This window comes from Tursiops truncatus, chromosome 9, assembly GCF_011762595.2.
Source record: "Tursiops truncatus isolate mTurTru1 chromosome 9, mTurTru1.mat.Y, whole genome shotgun sequence".
Lineage (NCBI taxonomy): Eukaryota > Metazoa > Chordata > Mammalia > Artiodactyla > Delphinidae > Tursiops > Tursiops truncatus.
In genome coordinates, this window is record NC_047042.1 from 84,924,017 (window position 1) to 84,948,945 (window position 24,929).

Sequence of the window (24,929 nt, forward strand, 5' to 3'; positions counted from 1 at the left end):
TAAAAATAAAAGTGGAACTTAACCACCCATTATTTTTAACCCCTGCCTTTTTACTCAACAAAACAGCATGGACTTTCCCTCAGGCCACAGTACACACAGCCTCATGGTATTTCATAAGAGGTCTGTGTCATCATTTATTTAACCAGCCTCCTACTGTTACACATTTAACTTACCCTGATTTTTCTCCTACTCCAAATAACCCCGCAAAATGAACCAGCCTACACACCTCCTTAAGCATTGCGTATTTATTAAAATAGATTTCTGAGAAGGATTATTTGTGCTTTTTTTTTTTTTTTTTTTTTTTTTTTTTGCGGTACGCGGGCCTCTCACTGTTGTGGCCTCTCCCGTTTGCGGAGCACAGGCTCCGGACGCGCAGCCTCAGCGGCCATGGCTCACGGGCCCAGCCGCTCGGCGGCATGTGGGATCTTCCCGGACCGGGGCACGAACCCGTGTCCCCTGCATCGGCAGGTGGACTCTCAACCACTGCGCCACCAGGGAAGCCCTTGTGCTTTTAATGTTTGATAGTAGTGGGAAATAATGGTCCAGAAGGTCTGTCCCAATTTTTACTTCCATCAATAGCAAGTGAGTGAGATTACTTCACTCTTTGTCCAACACTAGATATTATCAGTCCTTTAAAATTTTTCTAATATAATAGGAAAAAAGAGATCTCAATTTCATTTTTATTCCCCTGATTACTGGTGAGGTTGCATGTATTGTGTGTGTGTGTGTGTGTGTGTGTGTGTGCTTAAATCTTAGACAGCCTTCCCTGTGACTTGTCTGATGCCCTCTCTTTATTTCGCGGATGGATTATCTTTTTGTAGGAGCTTCTGAATTAGGAGAATTAACTTTTCTCCATAATAAATATTGAAATTATTTTCTCTCAGTCGATCACTTGTTTTTCAACTTGGTTTATAAAGTCTTTTGCCACTTGAAAGTTTAAAACTATCTGTGTGGTTCAATTGCTCATTCTTTTACTTTATGGCTTCCGGGTTCTGGGTGAGAGTCTAGCAAAAATCTATGCTTTTCTGTTCAGATAACATAATTAATACATGTTCAGTTTTTTTAAAAGTACATAAAAGCACTTGTCATACCTACATTCCACTCCCACCCCAACTGCATCACCCAGAAGTATCCATTGTCAACATACTGGTGTACGTGTTTCCAGTCTTGCCTTCCTTTTACAAAATTTATAAACTCTGTATTCTGCTTGGTAAGCTGTGTTCTCACTTTATATACCTTGAGTATATGCCTGGTCATGATTCTTCTACATATCACATTTAATGGTTGTGTAGTTTACTGTCCTATGTATAGACAATAATTTATTAAATTAATTCATTCCCTATTTTTAGATATACAAATTGCTTCCACATTTTCACTGTTACAAATAAGGCCAAAATAAGCATTCTTGCAAATAAATATTTGTGCATTCTGTTTATTTAGGGAAAGTTCTAGAAGATTTATTCCCAGGCTAAACATGTTTGACCTGCATTTCCAAACTGCCTTCCAGGAAGGTCGTCCCAATTTACCCTCCCGACATGAATGTATGAATGTGCTATTTCTTATGCCTCTCATCTGCACTGGGTGGGCATTAACTTTGAAAAATTGTTCCCCATTTCATTGGTTACTACTGATGTTAAACATTTTTTTAATATGACTTTAGTTCTTTGTCTGTCCTGTGAATTGCACATTCATGCTCTCTGCTAATTTTGTGATAGCTGCCTTTTACCTATATCTTTTATCTAACCTCTTTAAATGTTAAGAAAAAGCATACTGTAACAGGCCATAACAATACTCTCAGTTTATCATTCATATTTTTACTTCACACACAGGGTTTCTGGTGCACAAGTTTTGTCTTACGTACTCAAATCTAATCTTTTCCTTTATAATTTTTTCTTTTGCAGTTATACCTGGAACATCTTCCCTTTCTTGAAATCAAATAAATTCTCACCTGCATTTTCTTCTAACCCTTTCACGTTTTCATTTTTTACCCTTAACTCTTGAATCCATCTGGAATTTACCTTGGTGTGTAATGGGAAATAAGAATCTGATATGGTACCTTTACCAGGGGGTGAAACTGTACCACTTATTGAATGAGCTTTGCTTTCCTTGCTGATTTGAAATGTCATCTTTATCACATACTAACAGATTCTTTTTCTGGTGTTCTATCTTATTAAGTATCATGATATTTAATCATGTGGCTTTATAATATTTTTTACATTTTATATTTATATCTGGCTATACAAGTCCAGAGCAGGGCGTTTTAAAGTTCCCCAAATCACAATATATCCGTAGCAGCCCGCTTTGGTTTTGTTCTAGGAAGGACAAAAAGTTGAAGGAGCCACAGAAAGGTCTTTGGGTAAGTAAGTGATGATGGACCAGGATGGGTCCTACCAAGCCTGGAGCCTTCAATCATCTTATCTACTCTGAGTGTTTTGGGAAGAACCGGACGGAAATCAAGGAGGAATTGAGGATGGCAGGACTGATGGTTCCAGAATCACAAAATCTGGGTAAGACTCAACCAGCACAAGCATAAACGCACTCACCTACCTAAGTGAGACCTTGCAAAGAGTCAATAACTTATGCACACGGGGCCAAGTGGTAAGGTTTCACTCCGGGAGGGGCAGCAAAGAGGGTGGAGAATATAGATTCTATTGCGCTGGTGAATATTTATTTCATGCTTGTGTTTGCTGGGCTGGAAAATTGTATTTACTTATTTACAAGGCAATACTTGACTCACAGACCTTCCCTGCCATGTAGGTTAGAGGTCAAGGTCACTCGTTGAATGGCCCTCTCCGTGGACCAGCAGACTTTGCTGGAGAAAAACAATCCAAGTCCCCACAGGCCTGAGAGTGGGTGTGAAGGTTCATTCTCAGCCTCCACAGAGGGGAGCACAGGATTAGCTTCTTCCGTAATTGGGGGAGGACAGGAGTGGGGAGTTAGGGACAGCGGAGGGAGCTAGGGCAAGGAGCTGAACTCACACGTCTGCAGATTTTGCTTTTGCTTTGTCTTGTTCCCACTCAACCTCACACCTCAAGGAGGTAATGATCACTTTCCCCTTTTCTCCCAGCCATCTCCCCTTCCCCTTTCTAGACTTCCCCCAATACGGCAGCTAGCTAGTTCGGGGGCTGGGGAGTTGTAGGAGTCCCCCACACCCTAGCACGTGAGGGACGTTCTCCTTTTCTGTCCGTAAGTTCTAAGACCATCGATTGTTGGTCGGGGAAGGTAAGTCAACATCAACCGTCTATTTATATGGACTTCTCTTCCCTGCTCCTCCCATGTCTCGGACGGCCTCCACTTACTGTTCCGCAGGGATGTAACCATCTACCAAAGGGCTGCACTCCACGCCGGCCACCTTGACATGGGAGGCGATGTCCCGGAATTCCAGGCCCAGGTTCTCCCCTCGGATGGTGACCTTGGTGCCCCCTTCCCGGGGGCCTGTCACTGGGATTATCTAGAAGGAGGAAGCACAGTAATCAGACACCAAGACAGCGCGATCCCCCACTGCTGATGGGGCAAGGGAGAGGCTGCTGGCTCTTTCCTATCTCCATCCCATTCACTGAGTTGAGTCCAAGTCCACGAGGGCACCCAGGTCTGGGACTGTCAAGGGGCAGGAGCTTCTGGTAGAATAGTCTGTGCCTGTGTATGGTTTTAGGAGCAGGGTTCAAAGCCCCTTGTTCCTCTTCGCATTTCACAGAAGAGAGAGAACGTGATCTGCAGTGTTACTGGGTAATTCACAGAAAATCGGGATTAAAGCCTTCCAGCATATGCTCGTGTTGGTTCCACTCTCAGTGAAAACGAACAAGCCTCCTATCGACCCACACAGCCCTCCACACGATGGCATCCACCCATCTTTCAAGAGCCTTGTCGAAAGTCACTTCCCCATCACCAGATGTTCTCTCTGTTTCTCTCCACTGAGACTTCAGGACACCTTCTTGATGCTCTTTTCACAGTAACGTTTGTGTCGGATTCCCCACCCTGCCGCCCCCCCACCCCACCTCTTCAGATCCTGATTCCCTGAGAGCAGGGATGGTGGTGCCTCCTTTCCCTGTGTGAGCTTTCCAGTGATGGCACCATATTTTATTTCTTGAGTTGTAATTGTACTGAAAACCCCAACGATCCAAGCATCTTCCTGGTGTTAGAAAAGCCTTCCTCGCTGCCCCTCTGCCTTCATTGTTTGGCTTGGTTTGTCTGGGTTTAATTTAGACTTTACCCTCATACACTTGCCCAAAACGACTGGCTTTCCCTCCGAAGACATCACTGTTGGTGCTCAAAACCCATGACTGGAATGTTAGGATTCAACCACCAAGGGCCTGCTTTGAGGTGGCGGCTCAAAGTTCACGTGATCTAATTATAACCTCCCACAGCAGTGACCTTAGTGGCAGAAGACATTCCATGCCAGCCTCTCCTGGCATTTCACAGACCAGAGAAGGGCCCATTTCCTGTTCCTGGTGTCTCTGAACATCAGCACCTGGATCTCGGCCAACGTCAATGGGATCACAATAGGAGAAGCCCAGGTAGGCTACCTCTTAATATTTCCGACTCTCTCCATCCCCCCAGGGTCACAAGTGGGCGGTTCCATCCTGGGGGGAGGGCGGAAGGTGGGGAAGGCAGTGACAGCTTTGCCGAGCCTTGTAGGCTATTCACCTACAAAGCTCAAGATACTTCCTGCTTCTCACATACGCAGGTGTGCACATCTGTGAGTGTGAGGGTTCATGAGTGTGTGGGTTTGCACATGCACGTTCCCACTGCAGTGGGAAAAAAAATAGGTTCTTTGGAGACACAGGCTTGTTTCTGTGTGAGGGAGATAGACAGATAGAGGGGGGGTGGGCAGCGGGAGCCCCTGTCCTTCCCAGATGCCTGCCCAACTAGTCCCCAAAGCGCCACTGGCACCTGGCAGCAGCATCTGCATATTTCAGCCCTGGCTTGTCGTCCTGAAAACGAAGTTTTATCTCTGGCCCAGTCCATGGTTCTCCAGGATCCCTGGAGGGCTGCTGCCAGTACGGAGCCAGTAAATAGCGTCCGTCGCAGGGAGGTTTGTTTAATTTGCCATCTCCTCCCTGTGATGTTTTTGGTCTCAGGCCAAGAAGAAAGCCAGTCCCACTGTTTTCACCAGACACACCATTAGCGGTCCTGAGAGGCAGCCCCCTGGGGGATGGCTTCTTGCTACGGGGCTCTGAGGGTGGGGGCTGGCAGGAAAGGAGGGGGGGCCCTCGTTCAGATGTGGCGCCAGAGGCATCCACCTGCTCTACTTTTCCAGATAATTCTGTAGGTAAAATACGTAAGTATCTTTCCCCAGTTTGAGAATCACTGTTGAGATTCCCACCCATGCAGGAGACTGAAGTCGGGGCTGAACGAAGCTCTCGGCACCCGGAAAACCAGGCATGTGGAGGGTGAAGGTGCCAAAGCGGGGGCACACCTAGAGGGCCACGCCCGAGAGGCTGCTTCGCCGGAGGAAGCTGCTTACTCAGAGTCAAGCTCCTTCCTGCTTTTACACATCCCCGGTGCGCCTGCAGCACTTGTGAGGGAGGGTCGAGGGAATGTATGGGAGTGTTTGCCTTTGTGGTGGCGGAGGACGGCAATCCAGTAACCAAGGGACTCGGCCTTCAGGGGCCCTTGGTTTACGCTTTGGTCAGAGTAAATCTGAGCAATGGTCTTTTCATGTGGGAAAGGGTGATAATGACCTTGGCCTTGGCAGGCATCATGGGTTGAACCGTGTCCCCCTAAATCCATATGTTGAAGTCCTAAACCCCAGCACCTCAGAATTGTGACCTTCTTTGGAGAAAGGGTCTTTATAGAGGGAGTCAAGTCAAAATGGGGTCATTCAGGTGGGTCCTAATCCAATAGGACTGATGTCCTCATAAAAAGAGGAAATTTGCAGAGACACACATGGCAGGAAGTCAATATGAAGAGGCACAGGAAGAAGACAGCCACCTACAAGCCAAGGAGAGAGGCCTGGAACGGACCCTTGCCTCACAGCCATTAGAAGGAACCGACCCTGCGACACCTTGATCTCGACTTCCAGCCTCCAGAACCGAGGGACCATACATTTCTGTTGTTTACCGCACTTCACTGCAGCAGCCCTAGGAAACCACACAGCAGGTTGTTGTGAGGCCGGATGAAGTGAGGGATATGAGGCTATTTCACAAACTCTGAAGCACCACACAAACGTTCGGCCTGTGACTGTGCCCGCCGTTGTAAGGGTACCAGACACGGGTGTTTGTGAAAGTGCACGGAGCTGGCTGCCCAGCGTCCCCTCACTACAGATGGATGGACTGAGCTTCCGCCTCATCTTCCCTGGGTCCCCCCATGGCATTATCACCAGCAGCACCAACCAAGGCAAGGAGGCACCGAGCACCTGCAATGAGCGAAGTGCTGGGCCCCAGGTGCAGACGTGTCAGACACCGTCCCGTAGCTGAGACATGCACGTCTTTCCCTTATTTTATGAGTGGAACAAGGGATTCCAGCCCGGGTGCGGGGGACCTTAGAGGGTCTTCGTGCCGGGAGTGTGGAGGTGAAGACACCAGGGCAGCGATGGGCTTAGACACGGGATTTAAAAATGATTTTAACAGTGTCAGTGATCAACGAGGAGGCGGAGGGTGATGAGACCCCCACGGGCTGGGCACGCAGCCAGGCATCTTGCATGGGTTCGCTCATGGAATCCCTGTCACTCCCCTGTGAGGTGGACGCTTCGACCCAGGGCACGGGTGAGCAAGCTGAGGCCTGGAGGTGGAGATGAAGTAGTCGCAGGGGACCCAACAATTACTTGGGATTAGCAAATGGAGCTGGGATTCAAACGCTGTTCTCTGTGATCCCCCGTCTGCCCCGCCCCTCACGGCTCCGCGTTCCACGGCCCGCGTCCCTCTGTTCCCCTGCTCCACCTCTCCGGGGCTGGGCTCCACGCCCTTGACCCCAGGCAGCCTCCACCCACAGGCTGACTGCTTAATGAGGCCGCAGCCGATGGACCTTCATGGCCTTGCCACCAGGACTCCTGGAGACAAGGAAGGGGTGTCGAGGACCACGAGTCCTCTTGGACGCGGCTCACACGGAGACTCCATAGGACAGTCGAACCCTCTCTGCTCTCGACCTCCCTTGATGAGGGGAGGGCCTCTGAGCCAAGCCTAAAGCTGCTACGGATTTGCAGGGAAATGAGGATGCCCGCAGCCAGCTGGGCGCCTGGTGGACACGGGGGTGACTGACACCATGCCAGCCATGGCTCCCAGGGCCCGGCCCGTGGCAGTACAGGGCCCAGCAGACCACGGCGGGCCCAGCGGACCACGGCTCACCTCTGTGATGCGGGGGTTTGTGCACTTGCTGTTGGTGCCTGACAGCTCCAGCCAGTGGCTCTCGTGGATGGGGCAGTGCTGCCGGAGGGTACACTGGCCCTGGCTCTGGCACCAGCCACATTCGAAGTCCGGGTCCGCCTTGAGGCACAGCCCGCAGCTCTCACGCATGGCGCCGCACTTGTAGAGGTGAACTGTGGGTAAAGGGCAAGGGGGGCTTGGAGGTGGGGGCAGGGGGCTGGGAGGGGCCCGGGAGTGCGGACCAGGAGGGCAGTGCTGGCCTGGATGATGGGACATGAGGCAGCCTTGTCCCCTCCGCCCTCCGGATGCAGGGAAAGCCTGAGCAGAGGGTTGTGGCTGGGCGGTGGAGCCTCCCTCAGTCTCTGGGGCCCCCTCCAGCCCGTGCTGCTCCCTCCACTGTACTCCCAGCAGCCGTCGCCCTGCGCCGAGCAGTCACAGAGCAGTGAGGGCGCTGGGGAGGCGCGGAGAGTGGGCTTGGCTTGGGTGGGGGATGGAATGGCACTGCCCACCGATGGGAGCTGCTCCCCCCTCCCCGGCCTGCCCGGGCCCTCCTTCTGCACCTTTGTTCTGAGCTGGGTTATCAATGTTGAAGTGCCCGTTCCACACGACTGTCAGCTTCACCGGCAGGTTGTTGATCTCCATCCCTTCGTAGGAATACTGCAGCCAGGACCGGAAGGAAAGGAGAAAGCTGGGTCACAGAGATTTCTAGGGGGGGCCCAATGTTCGGCCTGGTGTCCGCAAGAGTGCACGGGGTCAAAGGCAGGCCAAGACTGTGCGGGCGTGTGTGTGTAAGCACACATAAGCACGGGTGGGCAGGGTGGGGACGTGCATCTCAGGGGACCAGACCAGGGGGTCAAGAAGCTAAGGCGGGGAGATGCCAGGCCTGGGGGGACACCCATTTGGAATGTGGGTTCACAGAGCAGATTTGAGCAAGTGGCTTGGCCATCTTCTGCGGCGGCCTGTTCCTGCCAGCTGGGCTCTCCCCGGGAAGTTAGTGAGAGAGGGGCCTGCTCCCGCCCCGGCTGCCCAGGGGAACCTGCCAGTCCTCAACGCGATTTGGGAGCTTTAATTTCTAGGACACGTTCAGGGGAGGTGGGTGCTTTACCAGAGGCCTGGCCAAGCCTGATCTGCAGGCAGGGAGAGTGGTTGCAGAGGGGAGGCAATGAAGGAGCTGCACTCTTCAGGGGATGAGTGGCTGAGGGTTAACAGAGAAGAGGACTGCGTGAGAGCTCAGAGGTGAGGTGGGAAATCCTGAGGTCACCCTAGGGCACAAACCTGGGAATCTGGGTCAAGTCTCCAAAGACTCCAAGACAGAGCAGGGGCCCCAGCTCCACAGCTGCCCATGGTGGGGCGGCAGGGAGCTGCCTCCGGGCCCCGCTTCCTTGCCGGGCTCTCCTCTAATGTTCCACCCAGCTGGGTCCATCCCACGGGGCTGCGGTGCTAAGGCGGGGAGGGGGGGAAGTGGGAGGTACCTCTCAGGCAGCCCCCAGTATGCCCGCCCCCGTCCGCCTTCTGCAGCAGGCATTCTCTATCCCCGGGGAAGGAGGGCAGGCAGCAGGAGCTTGGAACCTGCCCTGGGCAGCTTTTCCAATCCCTACCTGATTTTCTCATTATTCCACTAGATTCTGCCCACCACAGGGGGTGAGATGGAGGATCAGAGCTGAGACAGGTTTTCTGCAGAGGAGGGGCTGAGGATGGGCGATTTTTTGGAAGAGTTCAGTCCAGGAGACTTGGTCTGAAGTTGTGTTTGCAGAGCCAGTGGGCTCTTTTAACGCAGAGTTTAAGTTTGGTGGGGCTGGGCCGTGGGGATGCTCGTGGCTGTTGTGTCAGGCCACTGACGCCCCCTCCTTCACTGAGGGGAGGGCAGCACAGAAACTCGGGAATGCACCAGCTGTGGAGGGTCTCAGGGCCTCTGCCTCTGTAGCTTATCCGTAGGGCTTCTAAAGGAGATGTTATCATCTTAACCTGGGAACCTGCCCTATATTCCTGAGTGACAGAACGTGCTCCATGATGAGCATGCTGTGACGCTGCCCTCCTACAGAAACGTAAGTAGGGTGTGTGTCCAGCCTTCTTCGGGCTCTAACCTAGCACGCCAGAAGTTTTCACTAACTCCCTGGTGATGACGCCCAGGCCAGGGAGCCACATGTGGTGCCTGTCCCACAATGGCGGTGGTTTGCCTTGTACCATCCACACTCTCGTATAATCTCCCTCGAGACTGATGACACCTGGGCCAAGGCCAGGGTTTGGGCTGAGCCATAGAATAAGCGAAGCTCCCTAGCCCTGCAGAAGCAACACTGGAGAATTTGTTTTGATCATCCCATAACTCAGCTGGGGACTCAGAAGCTTTCTGCCACGAAGCCCACTAGCCAACTCCCCAGAGATTTAAGTTTTTCGCATCTGGGTGGGTCGTTCCAAGTCGTCGTGAGTTTTCTCAAAAAAAACCCTCTTCCCCTCTCATGGTGGTCTATGGACCACCTTCATCAGAGTCATGGGGGTGGGGCTGGGGATGAGGCCTACTAAATGCAGATTCCAAGGCCCCACCCAGACCTGCCGAACTAGAACCTCTGGAGACAGGAGCATTTCCAGTTAGGTACTCTGAGTCTGGTGCTGTGAAAGTTAGAGAATCGCTGCTCCTTGCCATCTGCTAGCAGCAGGGAGGCAGAGGACAGCCAAGGGGGAAGTGTGTAAGGGGGGATGGGGGGAGAACCCGTTCCAGACGCCCCTTCTCATTTCCGCCTCTAGCCAAGCTCCACTGCCCCCATCCTTCCCGTCCCCTTCCTCCAAGGCCCCAGTGGGGGAAAGGTGGCAGGGGCCAGCGTCAGGCTGCTCCGACCTCTAGGAGGGATGCTGGTGGTGCCTAAATCGGCATCGAAGCCAGGCTCCTGCCTCTCAGGCCTGGGTCTGTCCAGGACCCAAAGTGGAAGCAGCAGGCAGCAACCAGGGGTGTGTTGGTCGAAGATCAAGAGAACCTTCAGGCCCCTCTCAGGAAGGACCTGAGATCCCCCAAGATCAAGGCAAGACATACTGCCCACGTATGCATGGGAGCGTCTGCGTGCATGAACGTCTTTGCATGCATACATGAACGTCTTCCCACGCGTGCTGAAGTGAGAAGAGGTCTGTGCACATCCGTAGGATCTATGCATTCAGATGTGCGTGTGCATGTGAGCACACACGGGCACACACGTGTACTGCCGTGTAGGGGCTCTGCAGTGACCGGCTGTGTGAATGTGGGCAGAGGATCCGAATCTCAGACTCCCCACGTGTAAAGTGGGAATTACACGTGGTGCGTACCTCACGGGATTGTTGGGAGGGTTCAAGATAACCATCCGATGCTCTGGGCACAGTGCCTGCTGCGGAGAATGAGCACCCAAATATTATCGTGTATTTGAATCTATGTGTGTGCACTTGGGGATGCTGTGCAAAAATACACCTGTGTTCCCCGTGTTTCTGTTTATGTGGAATAATAACAGCAGCACTTATTGAGTGTTTCTGCGCCAGACACTTGGTACACATGGAGATGGACGCACACGAGAACACTTATGTGCTCAGATGTGTGTGTGTGTGCACGCATTTTCTTTCTGAAGGAAAAATAAAAAAGGCTTTAAGGATCAAATATGCTGGGCATTGCTTCCTCCTTCTCCTCATTCCTGAGATCTCAATTCTAAAATATTACAGAAATCATTAACCCCGGTGTTGCCCACCAACCCCTTGACCTCCCCCCTCTAGGGAGGTCACGCTCCTTCCTGGAGATGCCCTCTCTCCCCCTTGACCTGCATCCTGCAGGGGGAGGGGCGGACTGCTGGGGACCCTGGACCACTGGCTCGCATCCCCCACCACTCCCCACCTCTGCTCCACTTAGCATTTATATAGCCCTCTATGATCAGTGGGCAGTTGATCCGCACAAAGCCCGGAGCTGGGGGAAGAGTGTTTCAGGCTCCTATGGGCCAGGAGGTTAAGTGTCTCAGTCAAGGTCTGGCTCATCGTGGCCCAGCTCTTGGACGACGTTGCTCATCACCTGGGAAAAGAGTGAACCCCAGTCTCCCTACTTTCTAGAGCAAAGAGAAGACCTCTGTACAATTTGGACGCTCTTCCCTCCAACCATTCCCTTGTCTGAGATTTTTTGCTGCAAAGTTCTATCATTCTATCACCAACGTAAGACACCAGTGTATGCTGTGTCCATCTCCAGGACCCCAGAGGCTCAGCAGACCCATTCCCAGCTGTGTTCCAGTAAAGCGGGAAGGGGGAAAATTTACCCCCTATCGGTCTCCCTGTCCTTGTTTTGCACGCAGTAAATTGGGGCACGACGAGAAACCATGGGGCCACTGCGGGTCGGTGGAAGATGGGCCTAGAGCCCTAGGGCCTCATGGCTGGCACTGTAGCCGGCCAGCTGTCCCCTGCGGCCCACTGACTCCCGTGATTGCCAGTGACTGAGGGGCGGGACTGGGCACTATTATTAGCAGCACTTGACATCTCCTGGAGCCTCTGTCTAAAGGAGGCCACGGATACCCACAGTTGCTTCTAACCCTCCTCCAACTGCTGCCTGTGAGCTGCCCTGTTCTCTGCCAACAGGCCCCCGAGGGCTACAGTGATTGGCCCGGGGCCTGTCCCCAAATAGTGGGCTGGAAGTGACCTGCCTGTCCACCCAGCCCCGTGTCACCCCATGCAGAATGCTCCTGTGTCTCTCTTTTCCTTCTCTGCTCTCCTCTGAGACCCCCCTCTGCCACCAAAAATCAAGGGTGGTGGGGCGAGCTTGATTTCTCACAGGTCGTGAGACCCTGCCACTCACGAACTGTGTGACCTTGGGCGTGTCACTGACCCTCGGGGCAAGGGTGGGTTACCCTGGAAGTCAATGGAGACTCAGGGCCAGCTTCAGGGCCCTGCACTCACCCACATGGCCCTTCCTAAGGCCTGCCTGCGTATCTCATTTGTATTGACGTATTTCATTCTTAAAGAAGGTCCCCCAAAGTATGTAACTCTCAGCCCCACAAATCCAATCCTGCCCCTACTCTGGGCCTCCGGTTTCTCCTCTGCACAGTGAAGAAGAAGGTGGGTTTCACATCGCTTGAAAATGTTACGAGTCTTTAAGTCTGTTAGTCTCTGAGCATCTGGGTGCACAGCAATAGCCCAGAAAGAGAGAATGAGGGAGAGCAGAGCCGGGGCTGGGAAGGCCACGGGGCCGGCGGGGGAGCTGGCAGGCAGGGGCGCACTGTTAGGGCACACTGTGTGGTGACCAGGGACCAGGCGAAGGCTGCTGGCCGCAGGGGGCTGCCGACCCGTTGCTGGTCCAGCATGGACCCAACCTGGATTTCTAAATACTGGGCAGGGTTTGTGCCGATCTACACAGCACAGCCCCGGGGGGCTCCTTCCTGTTCCAAGGCTCCTTTTGCAGGGGCTGGTCTGTCTCAGAAGCCTCGTGTGCTGGGAAACAGCCTCTGTGTGGCTGTACAGGCCGAGGTGCGCCTTTGTGGGCTCACATGAGGCCCCCAGGTCAGCCCTGGTAGGAAGTCAGGACCCAGGGTTTCCAGAGCGGCTCTCAGGAAGGAGGATGGGCACGCCCTGTAAATACATCTGCCCACAAAGAGCGCTCAGCGGCCCCAAGGCGGGCCCCAAAGCCCCTTGCACCGCAGCCCCTGCTGGGTCACCACGACAGGGCCACACCTACAGGCAGACACTTGGGGGACTGGGCCGGGCTAGCAGGGTTGGAGGAAGCAGTTGTCGGGGGGAGCTGAGCGGTTCTGTGGGGGTTCGGGGCAGTCCTGACCCTAGGAGAGCGCCCGGCGGGTGGGCACACGGGGCGGGCACTCACAGAGGTGTTCTGGCACTGCACGCTGGAGCTGTTGAATCGCAGGGCGGGCACCCTCTGCTCGCTGCCCTGGATGCTGAGGACGCACTCGTACCCGCGCTGCCCCGACTGCGGCTGGGGGAGGTTCTTGGCCTTGAGGGTGATAGGCTTGATCACCTCCACGGGCACCAGGATCTTGTCCACTCGCAGCAGCTGCGGGCAGTCCTGGGGACAGACAGTGAGGCTCAGGTAGGGCTGCGGGAAGCCTCTGGTATCACCCAGATGTTCTCAGACTCCACCCTCCCCAGGACTCCCCACGCACGGCCCTCGGCGCTGCTGCCCACCCCCGACCACCGTGGAGGAGGCAGTGAGACTGAGCCAGCCGGGTCCCGGCATCCCCACCTTGAGGCCCCTCCTCACAGAGCTCGTCCCCTGCCCTCGTCAGCTTCTTTTTCAATGCGCCCCAGACCCTCTGGTCCAGACTCCCAGCGGTCCCTCCCCTCTCAGCACCCTCCTCCCCTAGCAGACTGACCCTGCTGGCTGGGCGTCCTGTCCCACTTTGGGCTGAAGACCGCTTTGCCTCAGTTCCGGGCTGCCAAGAGCTGGGACAGAGGTGCCCAAGCGAGCAGCTACACAGTGACACAAGCCCTGGGCCGAGGCTCTGGAATGTGAGTCTGGAAGGGGTGGGAGGACCTTCCATAAGGCATTTGGGAATGTTCTGCAATGAGCCCCAGAGACCTTTGAAATCCAGAAGCTTCTGACTGAGCTCCGGGGATGGCCGGCCCCCAAGAACATGCCCCTCAGAGCAGGTACACTCTGCGTCCCCTCCAGCTGCTCGTCCCCGAGCCAAGGGGGGCCTCTGAACACATTCGGGCATGGAGGAAATGGATCACTGGGCCCCTTTTCGCTGGGGCAATCAGCTCTGTTCAGGGAGGGCTGGGGGGAGAATGGGGTCAAATAAGGAGCACGGTGCTCTGCCCTGCTGGGAGGTGGGAGCTGGCGTGTGGCTGGATTCACAGGAGCTGCATGGACAGGAGTGAGGCCCCGGGCCAGGCAGGTCCCACCAGCCCCAGATTCCTCCCCCTGTGGCACTGTTTGGGGCATGCCCACCAGACAGACGGCTTCTGGGCAGGTAGACGGACAAAAGCATGGCTCACACATCCTTCATGAGGACGCTGCCCCGTGGGCTCACTGCTAACTCTCAGGGGCCCCCCTGACCTCAGCCCTCTTCCCCAGCAAAGTAAGGCAGAAAGGAGGCCAGGGGAAGGGCAGATGGGAGGGGCCCCAGGCAATCAGGCACCCGGCGGCTGTCCCCCCCGGGGTCTGAAAACAAACATGAGCCCCCCGGTCACTGAAAGCTGGAGGGAGAAGAGCTCTAGGGCCGCTGAGCTTCTGACGAGCTGTGGAACCCTGAGCTCACCACGCATCAATCCCCACTTTGAGACTCAGCTACCTCATCTGTCAATTGGGTGGCATCCAAGGCCCCATTCAGCTCTAACCAGTCCTGAGTCCATGATTTGGGTGGTCTCACCTCTGTTCTTCCCGATTACCCTGTAGCCTTGCTTTAGGGAAGCACCCCAGGCCCATTAAATGAATGCCCTCCTCTCCTCCAGGCTATCCACGCCTTTATCCTGAATGGCTAAACGGGGGAGCAGCAGACCCAGCAATTCCACTTCTGAGTTTGCATCCAAAAGAGCTGAAAGCAGGGTCTCGAAGAGATACTTGATGCCCATATGCTCAGGGCAGCAGTACTCACACAGCCAAAAGGTGGAAGCAACGGAGGTGCCCTCGCAGATGAATGGATAAGCGAAATGTGATACATACATGCAATGGAATACGATTCAGCCTCAAAAAGGAATTTAAACACACGCTAAGTCATGGGTGAATCTTGAAAATTCACCCATGGATTCCTCTCATAGGAGGTACCCAGGGTAGTCACATTCATAGAGACAGAAGGTAGAAGAGTGGTTTCTGGAGCACGAGAGAAGGGGGAGTTAGGGTTTAACGGGTGCAGAGTTTCAGTTGGGAAAGATGAATAGAGTTTTGGAGATGGATGGTGGCTATGGCTGTACCACACGTGAATGTATGCACTTATTGCCACTAAACTGTACACATACAACTGGTTAAGATAGTAAATTTTATGATATGTGTATTCTGGCGCAGTTTAAAATAAATAAAACAAAGAAGAGCAGCAGGGAGGCAGGCCAGCAGGAGGGGGAGGGGACAGAGGACACGGCCTGAACCCTGCCTGTGGCCTTGAGGCTCTAGATCGTGTGGGTCTCCAGGGACCACGAGGTCCCACGTGGAGCGAGAATCTTATGGTTCCATCCCGTGTCCTTGCCTCTGCTGGCATCTCATCCCCCTGCTCCGGCAAGATGAGAACTCGGGACACGTAGAAGAAAAGAGCGATTTTGTGAAAAGGATGAAGCTCGGGCTGGAGAGGCCGATGTGTGATGTTGGGGACTCAGGAGAGAAGACGGATGACAAGTGGCGAGCTGTGAGCCAGAGGGGCCGGGCCAGTCCTGACCCCGCTCTTCCCTCCCGCCGAAGACCTGGCAGCTGTCCCTCTCCTAAAGCATACACAGCCTGACCTTGCCTCCTGCTACAAGCTGCGTCTAGGGTTGCATTGCGAGTAAGAGCAGAAGAGCTGGGATCTCTCATCCCCAAGTCCCACAGGAAAATACGGCAGCTCAAGAAAGGTACGCTGAGGGTGTCTGAATCTGAGAGTCCTCTGAACCAACCCAAGGGTCCCTTCTACTTTGCAAAGGAGAAACCAAGCCAGGGAGAGGAAAAACACTGGTTCAGTGTCAACAGATGTGCTGGCAGCTGAAGAACTCCCACGCCAACCCGCCATATTTCCTCCTCTTAATGAAAGAGGCAAGTTCCTACTGGCAGTAGGACCCCCTTAGGATGGGATGGTGGGCCAGGATTTCCCAGAGAGGAGCTGGGGGCCAGGGGGCTTCGAAACCCTCCTGTGGTGAGCTGGAACCTCGCCTAGGGGCTGGACCGATTCTGGTCCAGGATGGAAGCTAAGCCTCTCTCCTTCCCCCTGTAAGATTCTCACTGGGGCTTGTTATGAGTTCTGTAGTGAGTCCTGATTGCCAGTGGCCCCTTAATGGCCTAGTTTGCATATTAAAAGGCTGGCCACTCGGAGACTAAGTTCATTAATAATAATTGGAGAGGCCCAGGGCTGGGCTGGGCCCATTTTCCTCTGGTGGCGCTGCTGACTGACCCCGGTGTCTCTCCTAATTGAAATGTAAAATGGCCATTTTCCCCTAGACAACAAGGCATAAAGGGACCATTGCCACTGTGCTGCCCCCTCCTCTCACCCCATCTCCCCAGACCCTGCCCAGCCTCATGCTGAGATCCCAGGTACAAAAGCACCTATGAGTCTGATGCTCGCAGGAAATTTCAGAGTGACTTCCACGTTTCTCCATGACTCTGAGGCCCTGTTACCCAGCACTTCGGCCGTGGTCCTCACCTTTGCGCTTTCTTAACTAGAAAGAGTGTGGTTTGGGAATCCCATACGTATAAGTGCAAGTCCATCTTCCTCCTGCTAGTTTGAGTCTTGAAAGGACTCTAAACATTGCTCGGCTTCACTACGAACGGGGATTAAAAACTCATCCTCTACAGGGTCATTTGGGGGAAGTCCATGAACTACCATGTATGACGCGTCTGGCACAGAGGGAGCAAGTGCTCAAAAAAACGTTTGTTCTTTCCTCGTCCTTCCCCCTTGACTCAGGCTGCACCTGGTCCCTCAGCTACTCCCTTTTCCTACCTCGTTTCCCAAGGATCCGTCTCCCCTGCCCCCGCCTCTGTGTGCTTTTCCATAAACACCCATCAATTCTCATGGTCCAGCCTATCCACCCCTTCGAAGCTTCAGTGCCCAACAATTTCAACAGCTCTGAGTGCCCCAACACAACAGGAATGGCTAGGGAGTTCCCAGTTCTGTTCACTGCTCCTCTAATGGCAGTCCCCTCTTCTGGAAGGTTCCGCGTGCTCTGAGACAGGACCTTCACCAGCCAGCCACGTGGCCTTGGGCACATCCCCAAACCCTCTGAGTCTCCCCATCCATAAAATGAAGAGGCTGGTTTGGAATCCATGAATTTTATGGTCCCAATTCTAATATGAACCCAGTAGGTGACCTGGGGCACATCCTCATATAACCTTTCTGAGGCTCAGTTTTCCCATCTTTAAAATGGGGGTAAACAATGCCTGCTAAACTAGCTCAAAGCGTCGTATTCAAAATATCGACCCCTGCATGCTGGAGGAGGTGGGGGTCTTTGCAGGGTACGTTGGTCTCCTGGAAGTGCCATTTACCTACCAGGAAGGAAGTATTTTAATAACTGGTATATTGTGACCTGGCATAGTCATACAGGTGGGTATGGCTCTCATAGGTAGTGCATGATACCGTTATCCTAGCTAACACAATGAACACGGTGCAAGGGGTACAAGGTTTCAACGCAGCACATGTCCCACCACCTCCATCACCTTACACATATTTTGCCACGTGCTATCTTGTTTCATAGCACAACACATATAATCACCACCATGTCCATGAGAAAGAAATTAAGCACACCAATTATCTCAGTTCCCACAGTGACCGTGAGCAAAACACCCTCACCATCATCCTCCTGACTTTTGTCCCCAGATGATGATCTAGCCCCCTTACGGAATTCCTTAAAAACATACTGCCCTTCTCTTTTCGAGGAAGATATTTCTCTGAACAATCATTTGAAAGGGCCAGCTCTTGGAGGGTAGAAAACACCTGCATTTAGCAAGATTATTTGGAGACAAATGCATACAATAAGAACCAGATTCGCTTGGAGTCTGTTTTGCCCATGGCTATGTTCTGCAGTCCTGAGAATGGGCTGAGGTTGGGGAGAAGGGTGGCTTGAGGTACAAGAAGATCTTTAAACGTCTTGGCTTTCAGAAAGTGGTTCCAGCGGGCTCCAGGCCCATCGTCTAGCCCTGTGCATATTTTGGTTTCCACTGAAATGCACACAGAAGTAAAGACAGCACCACTAATTGCAGGGGGAGTATCAACATATGAGAGCAAAAAAGATGCCTTTCCATCTACCACGTCCAGCATGTCGGTGGCTGCTTTATACAGAGGTTTCATTGCATATTTAAATAATTGAACACGACATAAAGAATGCTGCCCAGCTGGGAGAGGAAAAGCTGCCTTCAGGGCTGGTGCTTCCTCGGGAGGGGGTGGTGGGCTGTGGATTTACAGTCCCTAGTGTGTTTACAAGATGAGGGCTCTAATTCTCTCAGTTGTTACCGCAAGGCTGGGGGGAGCTGGGTAGGGGCAGCACGGAGGGGCAGCTAAGGGATAAGTAAATTGCAGTTCACCCCTCCCCCCACGTCACCTCAGCCCCCATCAATTCCAAAGACAAGTTAGCACTAGCCGCAACCAACCCCCCAAATTTACACTCACCTTCTCAGACCCATGGTGCCCAGTACAAAAATGCAACGCACCATATATTTTCTTTGCTGTTCCCCAAGTTTATGCCATTAACGTGATCTACGATGGGCTGGTTTATGGAGAGAGCAAAGTAATAATACAAAAAGGAAATACCCATAATCTTAAGTGGGGGAAGGGCAGCTGAGATTGATGGAAAGTGCAGTTGAGTGCAGAGATGGCAACCCAGTAATGGAATACCTGCGCACAGGGGTTTGGCTTCGTTTTCTCAAAGGAGGGTGAAGGGCAAGGCAAGGGTGCTTTTGTTCCCTCCGGTTGGATCCCAGAGGACGGTAAGAAGGGGAGCTGAATCGCTGACGAGGTGGGCTGGCCTGATCTCCTTCAAGTCCAGTTGGGGATAAATGCCCTTGGCCTGCCCTGTCTCTAGGCATGGGGCTCATTTCAGCAGCTGTCCCGGGGCCCGGACTTCCCCTGCTTTGCCAGCGCTTGAGTCCCAGGGAGGACTGACCTTGGGATCAGCAGATTTCCTGATACCCGTCCTGGCAACAGATTCAACTCAGCGGTATCGGGGTGGTAGGGGATTTGGGGAGAAACGTTCAAGCACAGCTTTGGAAATCAAATAGAATTCATTTTGCCTCTTCTGATCTTACAATTGTTCTCTGGAGTAAACACTCTGGTTGAACTTCAAGAAGAGAGGGGCTGCAGGAACTTCCTCTTTGAGCCTGTATTTAACGCGCCAGATGTGCCTCGGCTTCCTCGCGAAGCCCATCCCGCCTGGAGTCCAGAGAGTGCAGCTTCAGCCGCAGCTCACTTTGCTTTTCAGGTTAGATGAGAAATAACAGCAAAATAGCCCAGCGAGGATAAATTCTTCTCAGTGGATTGGCTTTTCCGTGGAAGTTCGCCTTTGTTCGCCAAGGATCACTGTTATTAAGTGTGTGGGCCTGATGGGGGGCTCAGGCCACCCAGCAGAGGAGCCTGGGGATTCCAAAGCCACGGGGAGACCAGTGGTCCCTCCCGCCTGGTGGAGGTGAGAGCGTGGCCCTGTTCATGGCTGCCCCGGTGAAAGTCCATTCCAGTGGGAAGCCAGGGGTCTCAGCCGATACTGGGAGAACAGGACTGAAAGGACTCTGCGGTCCCACTTCAGCCTTCCCTCGCCTTTCTCTCCCTCTTCTCTTTGGTACCCAGGATCTGGCAGCAGATCTAAAGACCCAGGGCTGTTATCACAATGTCATCATTAGTTGAAACAAAATCATTCTTTGTAACTGGAATCTAGTGCCTATAAACAACATATGTTATTGGGCGTTCTATTTCTAATAATTGTAATTACTCGAGAATACTTGCCATTAATATAATAACAACAGTGATTGACCAGTTCTCTGTTCCAGACCAATAACTTCACCTGAATGCACTCTTTGTTCGGGGGAAAAAAAAGAGGTAATTCAACATGCCTGGTGATAGTCAACAAAGCCAGTGTTGAAACTGGAAGACGCCCGGATGAAAGCCTTCCCAGGGATACAGGATGCTGCCGGGGAGTTGGAGGGCCACCTGGCAGCCTCCCTCTTGGCTAACAAAAGGCCTCTGTCTGCATCCCCACACTCAAAGGTTGAAAGCAAATGAAAACCTAGGGACTTCCAGAGAACCGCTAGGCCTGGGTCTCCCCTTCATTCCCAGGGTGAGTCTGGGTCTGGAAGTCCAGGGGAGCTCCAGGCCTGAGGCTGTGTGAGCCCCCCTATTGGGCAGAACTGGGAGACCTAGGCCACACTTGGACACTCACCCAGTAAGACTGCTTCTTGGGCGTGGATTTCACTTTGGTGCTCTCCAGATTATTTCCACTGATAATGACAGAACTTCAGCAATCATGTGGACCAATGGTCCCATTTTACACGTCTCTAAATACAGATCTACAGATCTCTTACACACCTTTCAACCTCCCACAATGCCCCGCATATGGGAAATGTGCAAGACGTGGGTAACGTAGGATGAGAGGTGACCTGTAACAGTGCTACAGAGGATCATGCCATGAATAAGCTCTTCCCCTGGCATGGAGAGGGGACACTTGTGCCTGGGGCTTCTACAAAGTCACCGTTCAGAGGTGTAATTTTCTTCGTTACCCCTTATTCCTGTTACCAGCTCTTCCCAGAAACAAAAATATAGACAACAAAGCAACGACATTAAAAAAAGATCATTATATTTCTGTTAGCAGCCGGGGCTTTTTTTTTAAGCTCTGAGGACAATATGACCTTCTTCCGCTGACCTGCAATGGCTGGACTCAGACAACAGTCCACAAATATTTATTTACTTCTTTTCCCCTTATCTCCAGGAAGACGCTGCTACAACAACCATCGTGAGGTGGTCGACTCTGGCCTCTCCTCTGTGTTATATTCAAAATGGTCCATTATTGAGCTGGGTAGAATGCAGCCTCCAACTGTGGACCAGAAGTACAGCCTTAAGACTTCCTTCTCGGGCTTCCCTGGTGGCGCAGTGGTTGAGAGTCCGCCTGCCGATGCAGGGGACGCGGGTTCGTGCCCCGCTCCGGGAGGATCCCACGTGCTGTGGAGCGGCTGGGCCCGTGAGCCACGGCCGCTAAGCCTGCGCGTCCGGAGCCTGTGCTCCGCAGCGGGAGAGGCCATAACAGTGAGAGGCCGGCGTACCGCAAAAAAAAAAAAAAAAAAAAAAAAAAGACTTCCTTCTCTTAGAATAAATAAGCATCCAAGAAAAAGAGAAGCCGAAGTTAATTCCATTCAGTGAAGTGATAAGGGAGGCACGGCGATTCCAAGATACCTGTCACTGTGATGCTCGCCAGGCTCCCGGTAAAAGGGCTCATGTAAAATGGAAAGAGTTGGCGGTGGGGCCACAGCGGTGGGTGTGTCCTTCTTCACATCCCTCCATCCGTCACGTTCCTCCAGGCTTCCTCCTCTTCTGGGGACCCTGGCACCACACCCTCTGAGGTTCTGTGAATCCCCAGTGACCTCTGCCACCACCAGGTGCACATGGGTGCTGTACCTGGCTTGCAGTCTGGGCACCTGAAGACAATATTCTTTTATGGAGATCCCTGAATTGCACTGGGAAACGTGGTGGGCTATTGTTTTATTCTTTTCTAGGTTTTTTTCCTCTTTCTGAGCAGCAGATGCCAGCTGCTTTTACATATTTAAAAGAAAGAAAGTTGGGACAAGAGGGGCAAACAAGACAGAAAAGGCAGAAATTTGAAAACCTCCTTCAAGGTCATTAAATGATTAGGGCCCTTTGAGATCCACCAGAGAGCTCAATTGTCTCTGTTTTCATTTTATTCTCGGGCCTCTCCACACAGGCAATCCCTGCCACATACACCAGCCTGGAAAGCTGGAGAGAGCCTGAGAACCTCTTTGTCTCCACTGCCATCAAGTTACTTGTAGGTTTCTGAACAACATAAGAAGAGGTGCTTCCTGGGCTCTTAGCCCCTGGTTGGGTGGGTCAACCAGCCCTTCTTCTGCTTCTGACCCTGCACCCCAAGACAAAGGCCCAGGATTGAGGAGAATGGATAGCCTTCTTTTAAATTTCTTTTTTTTTAAATATTTTATTTATTTATTTGTCTGGCTGCGCCAGGTCTTAGTTGGGACACGCGGGATCTTTCAGTTGCGCACGTGGGCTCTTAGTTGCAGCATGCATGCAGGATCTAGCTCCCCAACCAGGGACTGAACCCAGGCCCCCTGCACTGGGGGCGTGAAGTCTCAACTGCTGGACCACCAGGGAAGTCCCGAGAATGTACAGCCTTTCGTCAGGGTCTTCATGCCAAGGTGTGCCCCTTGGCTGTCAGACCCCTGTCTGTCCTGTTAGCTTTAGCTCCACTTTGTCTTAGTTAAAAAAAAAGCAGAGAATTGACACATTAAAAATTAGATTCACATTCCTACTTAAAGCCAAGACATAACCCCTTTCCTCCCTTTCCCTATGAAGGGATAATCTAGGTCTGGGTCTCTTTTTCGGATTACGAATTCAGAGCAGCTGTTCCCAGCCATAGACAGACCCCATCGCAGAGGCAGAGGGCCTGTGTCTAGAGACTTCCATAGCCTCTTCTTGTTCTGGTCTGAAACCTACAAGTGACTTGATGGGAGCAGAAAGAAAGAGGTTCTCAGGCTCTCTCCAGCTTTCCAGGCTGGTGTATCTAGCAGGGATTTCCTGTGTGGAGAGGCCCAGGAATAAAAGGAAAGCAGAGACACCTGAGGGATCTGGTGGATCTCAAAGGCTCCTAATCATTTAATTACCTTGAATGAGGTTCTCAAATTTCTGCTTTTTCTGTCTTTTTTGCCCCTCTTGTCCCCCCCACCCAATTGGGAGCGTTCTCTCCCCTTGACAACCTCACCATTCCTTGTCTTTCCCTCCGCAAAGGATTGCTCTGCCCATTCTACCCTGAGAACTCCTGCTCAGCCACCGGCGCTTGGGAAAGTGGGATCCGGGGCTGGAAATTTCTCATCGCCAGACACACTTCAGTCTTTTCCTGGGTGAGGAGAGCTCAACGCAGCAGATGCTGGTGGTGAGGTGTCCTTCGCTCCTCCCTTTCAGAGACAAGACAGCTTCCCTCCTGCCATTAAGGGTTTGGCCTAAGTTAGGGTTCCTAGTGGGGTGGGAGTCTGGGGGTGGGCCTCTCTGTTCTCACCATGCCCCATCCAGTCCCCCAAACAGCCCTTATGCTTTCTGCACCTGGACAGTTCCCTGCTCTCAGTTATGGCTTTGCCACATGGGCATGGCACCTGTGGGGCTGTGTGAAGGGGGCTGGAAGGTACACCCAAGACTTGGGGGTAGGAGAGATGTTGGAGTCTGAGTCCAGAGTTGGCTGAGAGAGTGCCCTGTCCTTGCATTCAGTGGGGTCTAACCAACACGATACAGATATAGATATAGATACAGATATAGATATAGATAGATATAGATATAGATATATCACCTCTCTATCTTCCTATTCTCAGCAACAGCATTCTAAACCACTCTGTTCGGAACTACTGGCCCAGCGGTTGGAGTCACACAAGCACCATAATGTTTGAACAACAGCAGACTTTTCCAAAATGTGTTTACACCCATTATCCTTGAGGCCTTTGCCCACAAACTTACAATCTCAGAGAGGAAACAACATAGGCATAGAGTATTTCTATTATGGTGATGAAGAGTTTTCAAGGATAAGACTAAAGATCAGGACGGAACAGAAACAGTGTCTTAGCCACGGAGGCTGACTCTGTGTCAGTGATTTGCAGACTGGTCTGTGCAGCAGAATCACACAGTGCTGACCGCAGCCCCGAGGGGTCACCCAGCTGGTGGAGAGGGACATTTTGCATCTCTGACAAGGTCCCAGGTGATGAAGATGCTGCTGCTGCTGATCTGGGGACCACACTTTGAAAACCACCCTCAGGTTAGTGACCACCCTCTCATTCTTATCTTTCTCTCCCTTTTACTCAACTTGACTTCTTTGATCTCAGTTCTGCTCTGTCGACAGTGCTCTGAGGGACCGCTGAGCAGTCTGTACACAGTCCTGCTGTGTACTTATAATTATTTCTAGGACACACACACACACACACACACCCCTCTCTGGGATTGTTCTGGAACTCACCTGGTGTGTAGAGGGTCCTGCTGGACGGAGTGACCTGGAATGCACCTCTGTCTGGTAACTGAACCCCCAGGACTGACCCAGAGCTCAGAGCTTTGCTTGTTTACTGCTTTCGTGAAGCGATCCCTTAAGAGTCGGGGCTGGGGAGCAAGGGGGTGGTCCTGCGGGATTTGCCTTTGTTTTCTCTTCTTAAGGGAAGAACTGCCTGCGTGTCCCACGCTCACAGAAAGCAGCACTCACGGCTCTGGCTGCGGGACCTACCTCAGGCAGCCTCACCCGGCCTTCCTGGAAGGAGCAAGTCTTGGGGTCATGGGTGCAGACATGCCGGTATTTACACCAGTGGCAGCGGTACGGGCTCTCCACGCAGGACAGGCACCTGGGCACAGAGGAGGAAGAGGCACACATCAGAGAACCTGCATGAACCAAAAGCAGAAAGCCCAGGACTCTAGGGCCGAGCAAAACACGTTTTCATACTAGTAGAAACCACCTTCAAACACTCAGGAAGAGGAGATCTTGGAAAAATCCATCCCTTTTCTCTCCAAGTCCTCAGGAAGCCAAGAGTCTCTGGCCTCCGCCTTCACTCAGGTAGCTGACAACCCCGACCCCCCAAGAGCCTCATCAGCCACCTCCCTTTTTATAGGATGACGCCCTCCTTTGCTGAATCGGGAAACAATGAAGTCTGGAGTAGAGGGGCTCATCCAGAGAACCCATGAGAGTTAGGACTAACGGTGAAATTGACTTTCAATTCAAATTGACTCCAGCGTCTCTGCTGACAAGGACCCACATGGACACACCTTTGCAGAGGAAGGTCTTGAGGCTACCCCCTCAGTGTGATGGGCAGAGTTGGCAACC

At 52.6% G+C, this 24,929-nt stretch overlaps 1 protein-coding gene across 4 annotated transcripts in view; it reads right to left on the reverse strand.

The window, feature by feature from the left end:
- PLXNA4 (plexin A4) overlaps window positions 1-24,929 on the reverse strand; it is a 453,460-nt gene that overhangs the window by 59,846 nt on the left and 368,685 nt on the right. For all 4 annotated transcript variants that reach the window (XR_012334078.1, XM_073809948.1, XM_073809949.1 and 1 more), the window contains exons 9-13: window positions 24,339-24,453; window positions 13,108-13,308; window positions 7,862-7,958; window positions 7,284-7,474; window positions 3,300-3,451 (exon numbers count right to left, since the gene is read on the reverse strand). Coding sequence is in view for 3 of the 4 variants with exons in the window: in XM_073809948.1 (XP_073666049.1) it covers window positions 3,300-3,451; window positions 7,284-7,474; window positions 7,862-7,958; window positions 13,108-13,308; window positions 24,339-24,453 (756 nt within the window). In the remaining variant the exon portion in view is untranslated. The remainder of the gene's footprint in view (window positions 1-3,299; window positions 3,452-7,283; window positions 7,475-7,861; window positions 7,959-13,107; window positions 13,309-24,338; window positions 24,454-24,929) is intronic.